The 12,014-nt window shown below is 43.0% G+C and overlaps 1 protein-coding gene across 4 annotated transcripts in view; it reads left to right on the top strand.

Annotated features, from left to right (window-relative positions):
* Positions 1–12,014, top strand: part of WTIP (WT1 interacting protein) — an 83,561-nt gene that overhangs the window by 66,787 nt on the left and 4,760 nt on the right. For 3 of the 4 annotated variants that reach the window (XM_070760659.1, XM_070760658.1, XM_070760662.1), the window contains 4 exons: positions 2,346–2,408; positions 9,402–9,532; positions 10,595–10,646; positions 11,896–11,964. In XM_070760659.1, coding sequence (XP_070616760.1) covers positions 2,346–2,408; positions 9,402–9,532; positions 10,595–10,646; positions 11,896–11,964 — 315 coding nt within the window. The remainder of the gene's footprint in view (positions 1–2,345; positions 2,409–9,401; positions 9,533–10,594; positions 10,647–11,895; positions 11,965–12,014) is intronic. The other variant, XM_070760661.1, reaches the window with a different exon arrangement.

Raw genomic sequence — 12,014 nt, 5'->3', positions numbered from 1 at the left:
CAGCTCCTCCTCCTTGGTGGTTACACTCGTTTTCTGTCCCTTGGACTTGGATAAATGCTCCCTCCGCCCAGAATGGCTTCTAAAGCTGCTCCCTTGTCCTTCATTGGTATAGGGTACAATTATGTATCAGAAACGTATTTTAAGAACTCTCCAGCCACCCTGGTCTCCCTTAAACATGAGGATTTCAGTACGTGGTATGCCCTCTGTTATCAGTTTGTTTAAATTTGCTTCTTGAACCTGGTACTCGTATACAACTCTGTAGCAGGTTTTCCTTCGGTTGGATCTTGTATCCCCACAGCTTTTACCTCTTCAGTCATGCTTGAATGAAAATTTTGAGGGTTTGTTTGCCATCTTGGCTGAGTCAGTTCTCTAAGAGTTGTCCAGGTGATTTCACCTAGTAAAGTCTTATCTAGACTTTCTGCCTGTCTTCTGCCACCTGCCTTCTGCCACCAATTGTCCATGGGGATCTTGAGCAGAAGGAGAAGGCAAACCTCCCCCCCCCCTTTTTCTTGACCCCCAACAAACGGTACCCAAGGGAATCCTGCCTGCCTCAACCAACACAGAAGCGGCACTTGGACATCCGTTTCAATAACCACCAATACGCTCGGCATCCATGAATCTGTCTAATCCTGCTTTGAAGCTCTCCAGGCTGACAGCTGTCACGACCTCTTCTGGAAGTGAATTTCATAAACCAAGGACCCTCTGGGTGAAGAAATATTTCCCTTTATTTGTCCTCACTTTCTTATCTATGAGCTTTAGGGAGGGCCCCCTCATCCTAGTATTGTGTGATAGAGAAAAGAATTTTTCTCTATCCACCTTTTCTATCCCATGCATGATTTTATACACTTCGATCAAGTCACCCCTTAAACACCGTCTTTCAAGGCTGAAGAGACCAAGGCGTTGCAACCTGATATCATAAGGGAGGGGCTCCATTTCCTTGATCAAACTTGTTGCCCTTTTTGGCACTTTTTCCAGTTCCATTATATCCTTCTTGAGGTGCGGTGACCAGAACTGTACACAGTACTCCAAATGTGGTCTCACGATCGATTTGTACAGAGGCAATACAACACTTGCCAACCTATTTTTGATTCCCTTCTTAATCATGGCAAGCATGGAATTTCCTTATATTATCTTGCATATTTAGTTTTTAAAATGTAAATGACTTGCAATCTCTAATTTAAATGAAGCTGATATTATGGATATGAGAAAGGAAGAGGATAATTTTAGTAGAATCATAATTTGGTTCTGTTATGTCTAAATAATAACCATTTGAAGAAGATTTTTGAAATAATACCTTATTTCTAATAATATCTGCCCAGCCAAGAGATCCAACATTTCCTCCCTTGGTCATAACAAAGTAGAGGTGTTGGTTTCCTTTTGTCTGAAATGGCAAATTGACATTTGTACTCATGTAATTGAAAAAGATGTTTAGGTGCAAAACAGGATTCACACTTGCTGTTCTCACCATGGCTTGGGGTTTTCAATGTTAAGTATCACAGGTATCTTCTGTAATGGTTTCATTTTAACTACCGTATTTTTCTGAGTATAAAATGCACCTTAGTTTTGAGGGAGGAAAATAGGGGAAAGAATCTGCTTACCAATATTCATCTGGCTAGCATCCTTAGTCTGGTCAGTTTCAGCACATTATTTTATCTCCTGGTTTTGCTTTAAAAAACCCTTATTTGGAGAGAGTACCAATGAAAGAGCTTGCAAGCCAGTAAGAGCTGGGGACATTGTTAGCAACTGGTTAGGGCTGGAAAGAAACATTTGGAGCAAATTAGACCAATGAAACCCCCCCCTGGAAAGACAGATCTTGGAAAACATTCTTAGCAGAGAATAACAATGAAAGAGCTTGCAAGCTGGTAAGAGCTGGGAACATTGTTAGCACCTGGTTAGGGCTGGAAAGAAACTTACTTGGAGCAATTTAGAGCAATGGGAAAAAACCTGCAAAGACTTAGGGTTGGAAAACATTCTTAGCAGAGAGTAACAATGAAAGAACCTGCAAGATAAGAGCTGGGAAGATTATCAGCACCTAGTTAGGGCTGGGGGGGAAAAGTAGGTGAAAGTAGGTGAAAAAGATTTTAGTGCAAGTTTGCAATGCAAATTGAAATGCTTGGATGAAGAATCTATCCTCTTCAGTGCTATTGTGAAAACGTTGGAAAAGTAATGCGTGAAGAACCATTTTCACTGCCGCAGTGTCATTTTCAGTTTAGTAGTTAATTGTGCATATTTGTTTGATTGCTGAAAAGACGATGTGTTTGCGACTTAACAGGATGGAAAGGGAAAGCCTTTTAACTTTCTTTACCCCCTTCCCTCTATTATTTATTTTTATTTTTTATATCCAGTATTCGGGGTTTCAACAGACGGCAGACAAGTGCTTCGTTTGTGGCCATCTCATCATGGAAATGGTAAGAGTCCTGGGCTGGGTCGGTCGGGCTGCAGCCTCCTTCTTCTTCCCAAGCACACACACCACACCATCACAATTCAGGAAGGTGCCAGCAGCTGCATGTCAAAAGGATTTTGTGACTCCCAGTGGGTTTTTTTCCCTGTGGGAAATGGGTCCAAATGGCTCTTGGAGTGTTTAAAGTTGCCAACCCCTGCGCCAAGTGGTAGGTCTAGTCATAAACAGCAAAGGATCCTCACAGAGCCGCTGCCTTAGCTATTCCTCACCTTTCGTTCTTTGCAGATTATACAGTGTTCCCTTGACTTTCACGGGTCCAACATTCGCCAAAAGTCTATACCACAGTTTTTCAAAAAATATTAATTTAAAAATACTTTGCGGGTTTTTTTCTACACCACGGTTTTTCCCGCCCGTGATGTCATATGCCAAATTATTGTTAATAAATAATTATGTTAATAATTATCAGGATCAATAGTGAGTACCAGTAATAATGGCGAGTAATAATCTAAAGGTTGTTAAGGGAATGGGAAATTGTAATTTAGGGGTTTAAAGTGTTCGGGGATGTCCTGTGATACTGTTCATAGCCAAAAATAGTGTTACTTCCGCATCTCTACTTCGCGGAAATTTGACTTTCACGGGCGGTCTTGGAACATATCCCCCGCGAAAGTCAAGGGAACACTGTATTAGAAGAGCCCTGGTGGTACAATACAATGGAGTATTGCAGGCTAATTCTACCAACTACCAGCAGTTCAGCTTTCCATCCTTTTTGAGTCAGTAAAACGAGGGCCCACATTATTGGAGGCAAGATGCTGACATTTGTAAACCACTTAGAGAGCGCAGCAAAGCCCTCTGAAGCGGTAGAGAAGTCTCCAGTGCAATTGCTAAGTGCTACATTTGGTCATTTATTAGATTTCCCTCACTGGCCCACAGTGACGCCCATGAACTTCTCTGCCTTTCAGTCCCTAGCCAAGAGTTGTAAAGAAGGAAAAGAGCATCTTTATTGTTGGGATCTGTTGTTTCTTCCATTTGACAGTCAGAGAAAAGGAGACAAAAACGTTTGAATTGAATTAATTTTTTTTAAAAAAATAAATTTTATTGATTTTCAAACATTTTTTAAAAAACAAACAAAAAATAAAAATAAAAAAGGAGAAAAACTGTGATATCAACATACAATCAGGATTTCTGCATTGCTACATCAGATATTTCATTAATACATACAATCACAAAATCCTTATTCAAACCATTAATATTTACATCCTGTGTTTTACTAGCTTTTTATGTATCATTTCTGATTTTCGTATTTCTATTTCTTAACTCAATCCCTCTGTGCCATCGTGCCCATACCTTGTAATACTCGGAATCTTTTTGGCCCCTTAATTCCATCGTCAGTTTGTCCATTTTGGAACAGTTATATATTTAATTGATTATTGCTTTTTCTTGGGGGGGGGGGGAATGGGTTCTGTGTTCCTCCAAAATTGGGCGAAGGTAATTCTGGCTGCAGTCGTAGTGTGTAATATTAAGTATTTTTTTGCTTTACAGTACTCCTTTTTTGAACATTCCCAATAAGAACAATTCTGGGGAGAATTCTATCTTCGTTTGTGGTTTTTTGTCCAGAATTTTTTTTGTCTCAGAGCATAACCACCACATGTGGAAGAAGGTGCCATTATTTTTTTTTACACTGCCAACATTGGCAATACATGAAATTATTAATTAGGCAAATGGAATTTGACTTTTAATTCTGGAGTCAAAAATGTTGAGGATAAAACTGACCTCTTCCTCCTTCCCCCTAACTTGTCTTTGGCCTGTGCTCCCCACACCCACCCACCCTTGGCCTCTCTGGCTCCGTGAGGGGCTCCAGGGCCCTCCCACTGTTACACTCCCTGCAGCTCCCAGAAGAGCCGGCCTAGACTGTTCCCCCAGCCATGGGCCTGCCCAGGAAGCCCCTCTGCCAGCGAGGAGGTCAGGGGCAGCCCCAATTGAGGGCTTGGGATGGGGCAAAGTGTCATGGTTCCAGGTAACATCCAAACTAAATCAGAGTCCAAGTCAAAGAATTCCTCTAAGTTCCAATTTATTGCCGGAGCCATCCTGGCACCCACACTGGGAAACCTGAATTTGAGCTTCCCACCCAGTTGAAAATTCACATGCCCCCCACCCACAACCTTGCCACGTTGCCCACTCAGAGTGTGCCAGTCCTCCTACTGCTTCTGCCCAGGTGGGTGGGCATAGCATGGCCTTGAACCACTGGAAAGAATGCTTTTGGCTGCATCTGCTCCCTCCTGAAAGTCACCCCTCCCCAGTTCCCATCAACACCAGGCCTTCCATAGTGTGTGTGGCAAGCCGTTGATTCATCACCAACGTCTGCACCGGCTTGTGTTAAGGGCAAGAGCCCTTTCGGATGCAGAATTTAAAAGTTTTTTAAAAAAATAATCTTTATTGAATATATAAATTAAAAAGACAACATAAAATACACAGTATAACAATGATATAAATTAAAGAGAAAAGAATTTAAAAGTTTTATTGCACACAAGTCCGAGACCTGAAACAGCATTGGCAGGAAAGGAAAGAAGAATTGCTTTCTGGAATTTGGTTTTCATCATTGCTCCCTTTCATCAAAGCGATTCACAATCAGCTTCACTGAACCTAACGTGCAACCTAAGAGATCCAGTCCACGTTTTGCAGGCTGGGCATTTCCTCTTCCTCCAACTCTGATCTGGCTTCCAGGCAGCCTCCTGCCAAGATCCATTCATTCGTGGCAGAGAGCAGGGGAGAAATGGAGGTTGGCAAAGCCCACCTGACCAGCTCCTGCCTTTGGATTTTCCCAGGGTTCTGATTTCTCTCTCCCCCCCTCAGTTGCCCCCAGTTGGCAGCCAATAAAAGCCCCCCAGGCAGTTTTTGCTCGCAATAAACTTTTGGTCAGAATTCTGCCAACATTTTCCCAGGCACCTTTAATAAATTCATTTCTCTGTGGTTTTTGCATTTGCTCTTTAACAATCACTAGGCACAGCTGCAGCTTTCAAAAGTTTTTTTTCCTTTTTGCCTGTATTAATTCCTACAAATTATGTATTGTTATAAAGAAGTATAATCCTAATGGAAACAAGTTTAAAATTGTTCCCAGAGATTGCAATGGTCATTATAATAGTTGGAAAGGAGCCAGTTTAAATAATGATAGCTGGCAAATTCCAGAGAATTTAGAGTACATGTTTTATGCCCAATTTCTAGTCAAAGCAAGCCTATTAAACTTTGTTATCATAATAAGAATTAGTAAGAAGAAAAAGTAACCAATAGTGAAGAAATATATTCAGTGAATACTTTAATGAGATAGATATAAGCTCAAAATTCAGATATGGCACAATTCCATTAAGATTTAAACTTTAGTTCCATTCTTAACAGTAAAATTCTCATAAAAATCTCTAAAGCATTCCTTCCAGCATTCCTTCACTTCTGTTTATTCCTTGCTATTTCATTAGTTAATTCCTCATTTAATTCCTCATTCTGTTCCCGGTTTATTTCTGCCTTTCCAGATGTAACTGCAGTTAGAATGATTGATTTGCATTTTTTTTTTTGCATTGCATAAGAGCCTTGGTGGTACAGTGGTTAGAGCGCAGTACTGCAAGTACTGCCAGCAGTTTGGCAGATTGAATCTCAGTAGGCTCAAGGTTGACTTAGCCTTCCATCCTTCCAAGGTCGGTCAAATTGTTGGGGGCAAGAGGCTGACTCTGTAAACTTCTTAGAGAGGGTTGTAAAGCACTGTGAAGTGGTATACAAGTCTAAATGCTAATCCTATTAGGTGGATGTTTGCTCCCTCTCACTCAGCTGGTGTTTCTCCATCAACTATGGTTTTAGAAAAATGTTCACCTCATGGACAAGTTATCCTTCCTTTCTTTCTTTCCCCCCCTATTCATAATATTTGATTACAATAATTAAATAAATAAATAAATAAATTCATACTCAATCAGAAAACGTACATCTTGTTTTCTTGTTCAAGTAAAGCTTCGGCCACCACTTCAGCACTAGAGCCGTTCAAAACGACCACTTCACACCATTCTCCAGGGCCCACCCGGCGATTGTCCTGCAGTCCGGCCTTCTGCGGGACTGGCCTTGTGCCGCTTAGCTTCTTTTTTTTGGCAGGACCCTGAAGCCTCCCTTAGGCTACTCAGTGCCTTCGTTCTCGAAGCAGCTTTGGAGAACGCTCTTCCGTGGTCTCTGGATCCTCCCAAAACCATGTGGAATCGTGCCTCATTATCACACAATTTTCAGAGGCCACGGGAGAGGACACCCCATTCTCACGTGGCCTCTGCACCCTACGAAAATCACAGGGCGTGCTTGCAAGAATAGTTGTCCAGTGTTGCTGAAGGCAGTTATGCCACCCAAAGTATAATGGCATGTTACCGTTGGTGTGTGCCATTGGTTGATCATCACTGACCTAATGCATGGGTGTCCCAATTTGGCAACATAAAGACTTGTGGACTCCATGCTGATTGGGGAATTCTGGGAGATGAAGTCCACAAGTCTTAAGTTGCTACGTTGGAAGACACCCCCCACCCTGAACTGAAGGATACCTGATCAGATTTTCATAAACATTTATTCACATCAGCCATCCCCGCATAAATTGTTTTAGAAATCTTCCAACTGATGATGCAGCAATTAAGGTTCCCATTTGTGGATTTTACAGCTTAAAATTAATGGGATTAACAGAGTTGGGAGGGATTTTGTAGCTCTAGTTCAGCCGCCACCAAAGCAGGAGACCCTACACCAGGGGTCCCCAAACTTGTCAACTTTTAAGACTTGTGGACTTCAACTCCCAGAATTCTCCAGCCAGTTATGCTGGCTGGAGAATTCTGGGAGTTGAAGTCCACAAGTCTTAAACTTGCCAAGTTTGGGGACCCCTGCCCTACACCATCTCTGTCAAATGGCAGTCCAGCCTCTTCTTGAAAGCTTCTAGTGGTGAAGCTCCCACAACTTCTGGATGCAACTTTTGTTCCATGAGTTGATTGTTCTCACTGTCAGAAAATCCCTCCTTTTTTTTAGGTTGAATTTCTTCTTGATCAGTTTCCATCCTTGTCTGGCCTTCTTCATGACTTGTAAACCAACCAATTCAATTCCATAGTCTAGCCTGCAGGCACACTCAGAGGAGCAGCTCTGGTTAGGATCTGGTTAAATCTTTTCTCTTGCTGCCTCTTCAGTTCATAAATTTATTTATTTATTTATTCGATTTTTAATGCCACCTTTCTCCTTACTCAGGACAACTTACAACATGTTAGCAATAGCACTTTTTAACAGAGCCAGCAAATTGCCCCCACAATATGAGAAGGCCTCAGTGATCCACACACATTGCTCTTGCAGCCTGTGGTTCAGCTGATGAAATTATGGCAGTAGAAATTGCTAATCTGTGGTGCTGCTACTGGTTCAGGCACTAGTAATCTCGTTAGATCTTCAAAAGAAATACAACCATACTGTTCTGTCTTGCACGGCAGCCGGCCGGTAATTAATCCCAAATTAAAACTTAAACCCAAAATTTTAAAAATGAACAAGAGTCTATTTAGAAAGATGTTTGTTGAACTGCACAAACGCGAACCAAAACAATGGCTTTCAACTTGCCAAAATCCAGGGGTGAGGTTAAGTTGATAAGATAAAGTCCCACACAGTTGCTCCTTGAGCCAAAGTCTATTTACAATACTATTAACCCTATAAATGTCCAGTACCGTATCAAAGTTTGTCAGGCAAAACCGCTCTTCTCTTCTGGAGGCATGAATGTTGGCTTTATGCAAAGAGCACCTTCCAACTCCTCCCCCTTATATACTCTCTGGGAGTACAGACTATGCACAGCTGTGCTCACTTCCTCTTTCTGAGCCTCCATAACTGCTCCTACCTCCCCTGCATCCTTCTTACCCTTACATTCAGGATCGGATCCTTTATCTCCTCTTCCTCCTCCTCAGACCCTGGCAAAGCCCCAGTTGGGGGCTGCGGATCCCCAGTTGGGGATTCTATAGCCTCTGTAGGCTCCTCACCTCCAGACTTTCCCTCTTCCTCCGGCTTGCTGTTTGACTCCTCCGACAGCCACACAGGCCAACCGTGCCCAGATGGGCCCAGTTCATCAGGCTCAAAGTCCGTTGCCAGAGGGCCTGGCTGCGAGCCAACCACAACACATACCTGCTATCTGGCAAAAACTGATTTTGGTTGAAGATCCAGGCCATAGAGCTGGTGCTAGATTTTTTACAGAAGAGGGTGCTGGAGGCAGTCCCTGGGCACTCAGTAGCATTGCATTTCATTTCCAAATCTCTGCTTCACCCTTAGGGTCGCTTGAGACGACACACCTACCCAGCTCTCTGGGTTTGAGAGTCTGATCCAATTTTCAGTGTGGTTCTTTTTGTTCAGTTCTATTTTAATTAAGTTTAGATCTGGAAGATTCTAATTTTCCCCCCCTCAAGACTCTTTGAGACAATGTACCTTCGATTGTGTTAGTTAACACCGGTGGGAGAATGTTACCAGTATCTGAATGAAAGCAGGACAATAAGGAAAGGCAGTGTGAGAAGTGGCACTTGGGCATTCCTTTAGTTAGCATGCCAGACAAATCAAGATTACACAGATGAAGGGATAATTGTAGAGTTGGGTGAATCTCTCTTTTCGTCCCTCCTGAAGCCGTTGCCACAAACCAAACAGTGTTGAGGCCCAAAACTTCCAAGGGAGGCTGGTTGCAATTCCAGACTTGGTTCTAAAATTTGCAGGAGAGTAGAGGGAGGTAGTCATCCCTACTGGTTAGTACTTGGATTAGATTGCAGGTGTCTAGGAAATTCAGCCCTGTTGTCTAGGCTGGGAAGTGCTAATGGCAAGCAATCACGGTATCGTGGCTTCTCAGGAGCGCCGGTTACTCCAGCGGTCATTCCTAGTCATCTGAATGATTTCCCCCAACCCAGCACTCGCTGCTTCTTGATGCATGAAACAAATTATCGACAGCAGGAAGAGACGTCTGCATAATTTGTGACCTGTGATTCTCTTTCAGATTTTGCAAGCTCTCGGGAAGTCATACCATCCTGGCTGTTTCCGCTGTGTGGTGTGCAATGAATGTCTGGATGGCATCCCCTTCACTGTAGATATGGAGAACAATATTTACTGTGTCAAAGACTATCACACGTGAGAATTCAGGGCAAGCGAGAAAAAGGGACCCCGGCTCAGATTGTTGGGGGCAGCATGCGGATCCTGTAAACAGGGTGTCCAGCAAACCTGGAAATCGGGATTATCAGGGAAATCAGCGGTTCGGGAAATATCGGGGAATTCGTGAAAAATATGGAATAAATCAGGGGGAGAAACCAAACTGTATTAAAATGTTTAAAAGTCAGGGAAAAATCATGTAAAAAAAAGGATTGCATTGCCTGGCAGAGTCAAGCAAAAATGAGCATAACTGGCAAACAACTTGTTTCCTCAGCTACTGATATTTCTCCATGGTTGAGCCGTTTGGTATGACGTCATCTACGACTGCGCCTTAACTAGATCACAAGTTACTGGGAAATGTCCGGGAATTTCAAAATGCTTTCTCCCTGGGCACCCTGTATACATCACTTAGAGAGGGCTGTAAAAACACTATGAAGCCGTCTATAAGTCTAAATGCTATTGCTATTGACTGCTGCTATCATTATTTTCACAAATTCCCTGATATTTCCCGAACTGCCAATTTCTCTGATAATTCCCTGATTTCCAGGTTTTCTGGATACCCTAATCCAGAATCAAGTCCAGTTAAGGATTAACCGCAAGGCGATCTAGCAGTCAACGTTCCTGTATGTTGCATTGAAAAATGCAACAGGAACCATGGCCATATTGAAAGGAGATCACGGCTGTTTCCTTTTAAACATTTCCCCCAGTGATACTTGGAAAGGAACTAAACCCTACCTACTAAAGTGATGGCACACGGGGACCAAATAGGTCTCCCTAGATGGCTGCCATTCAGCTGGGGGGATTGTCTGAGTTTAGTGGGATCATCATTTTGTTCTGCTGTCCTGCTTTGACTAGAAGGAGGGATACAGTATTAAATCCATAATTGAATTTAGATGTCATACCGCTGTGCTCTAAAAAATGCAACAGAGTCATGGGATGGAGTTGGGATTAGCTAGCATTTGCTCTCAGTTAAAATGCTGCCTGCCATTCTCTTTCTTTGCTTCTCAAATAAATATAACTTATTTTCCCCCTCCCCAAATCCAGGGTTTTTGCACCCAAGTGTGCTTCCTGTAACCAGCCTATTTTGCCAGTCCAGGTATGTTGTTCTTTATCATTTGATTAATACTTTGGCCTCGGCACAGCCATTATGTGCTGGCTACAAACACAGCTAACTTTTTGTCTGTGCATTGAGTTCTTGTCATGCTGAAATCCTAGTAATTAAACTGCTTTGACTTTTGACTGCTTGCTTCTCCCTCTCTTATCTATCCAGCTATATAGCCATCTAGCTAGCATCTCTCTATTGTTTGTCTATCGGTCTGCCTATCTATCTCCATGTCACACTCACAATCTCATATATACCCATAATTCTCATATGGTATATATCCAGAAATGCTGAAGTCCTAATTAAACTGCTTTGGCCTTTGACTGCTTGCTTCTCTCTCTCTTATCTATCTAGCCATCTAGCTAGCATCTATCTCACACTGTCTTATCGGTCTCTCTATCTATCTTACCTATCGATCTGTATCTCGCATTCTCATATACACCCATAATTCTTGTACGGTATATATCCAGAGGCAGCAGCTTCTTGGCTACAATCTGCTGGACGGACTTTTCCATGCCCATTAAACTGAGCAATTCACTGCAGGCACTTCGCCTCCTCAGGCACAGGAAGGCTCATTGCTTGGATTCCATCATACATTGACCCAGTCGGCTGTGTTGGCACATGCTGAAGCCTTCCCAAGGAATCCATCCGTCCTCTCGAGTGGGCAGTCTCAGCACTTCTCAATGTCTGATACTTTGAGATTCCTCAAGTGATTCTTTTCTCTGCAGATGGTGGGCGCCTGTCTTTCTTGTCATGGATCTAGGACCAAGCCCAAATTTTGCAGAGGAAGCACAAGAATTGTGGTTGTGCAGTGGTTAGAGTGCAGTACTGCAGGCTACTTCTGCTGACTGACTGCTGCCGACAGTTTGGCAGTTCGAGTCTCACCAGCTTAAGGTTGACTCAGTCTTTCAGCCTTCCATCCTCCCATCCTCGTCAGTTAAATGAGGACCCAGCGTTCTGGGGGCAATAAGCTGACTTTGTAAGCTGCTTAGAGAGGGCTGCTAAAGTCCTGCGAAGTGGTACATGAGTCTAAATGCTCTTGCTATCTTCGGGAACCATAATTTCTGCCCTTAATTTTGCAAGGAAATCAAACATTTGGGAAATGGAAGATTTCATTGTGGCCCTTCTATAATGAGGGATTTGTACAGTTACAGAGGGAGGTTTCAGAGTGCCTGTTTTCCTTGAAAGCCAACGATGGAGGCCTCCCCAATTTTCACCTTCTTTCACTGTCTCTCCATCCTAGGGTTCCGAAGAGACCATCCGGGTGGTGTCAATGGACAGGGATTACCACGTGGAGTGCTACCACTGCGAGGTAAACCTTAAGAGCTGCTGAGGCATCCCTGTTGAAGGGAGGGAGCAGTT

This window comes from Erythrolamprus reginae, chromosome 9, assembly GCF_031021105.1.
Source record: "Erythrolamprus reginae isolate rEryReg1 chromosome 9, rEryReg1.hap1, whole genome shotgun sequence".
Taxonomy (NCBI): domain Eukaryota; kingdom Metazoa; phylum Chordata; class Lepidosauria; order Squamata; family Dipsadidae; genus Erythrolamprus; species Erythrolamprus reginae.
The sequence above is the reverse complement of the archived record's forward strand: the minus strand, read 5'-3'. Positions and strand labels throughout refer to the sequence as shown.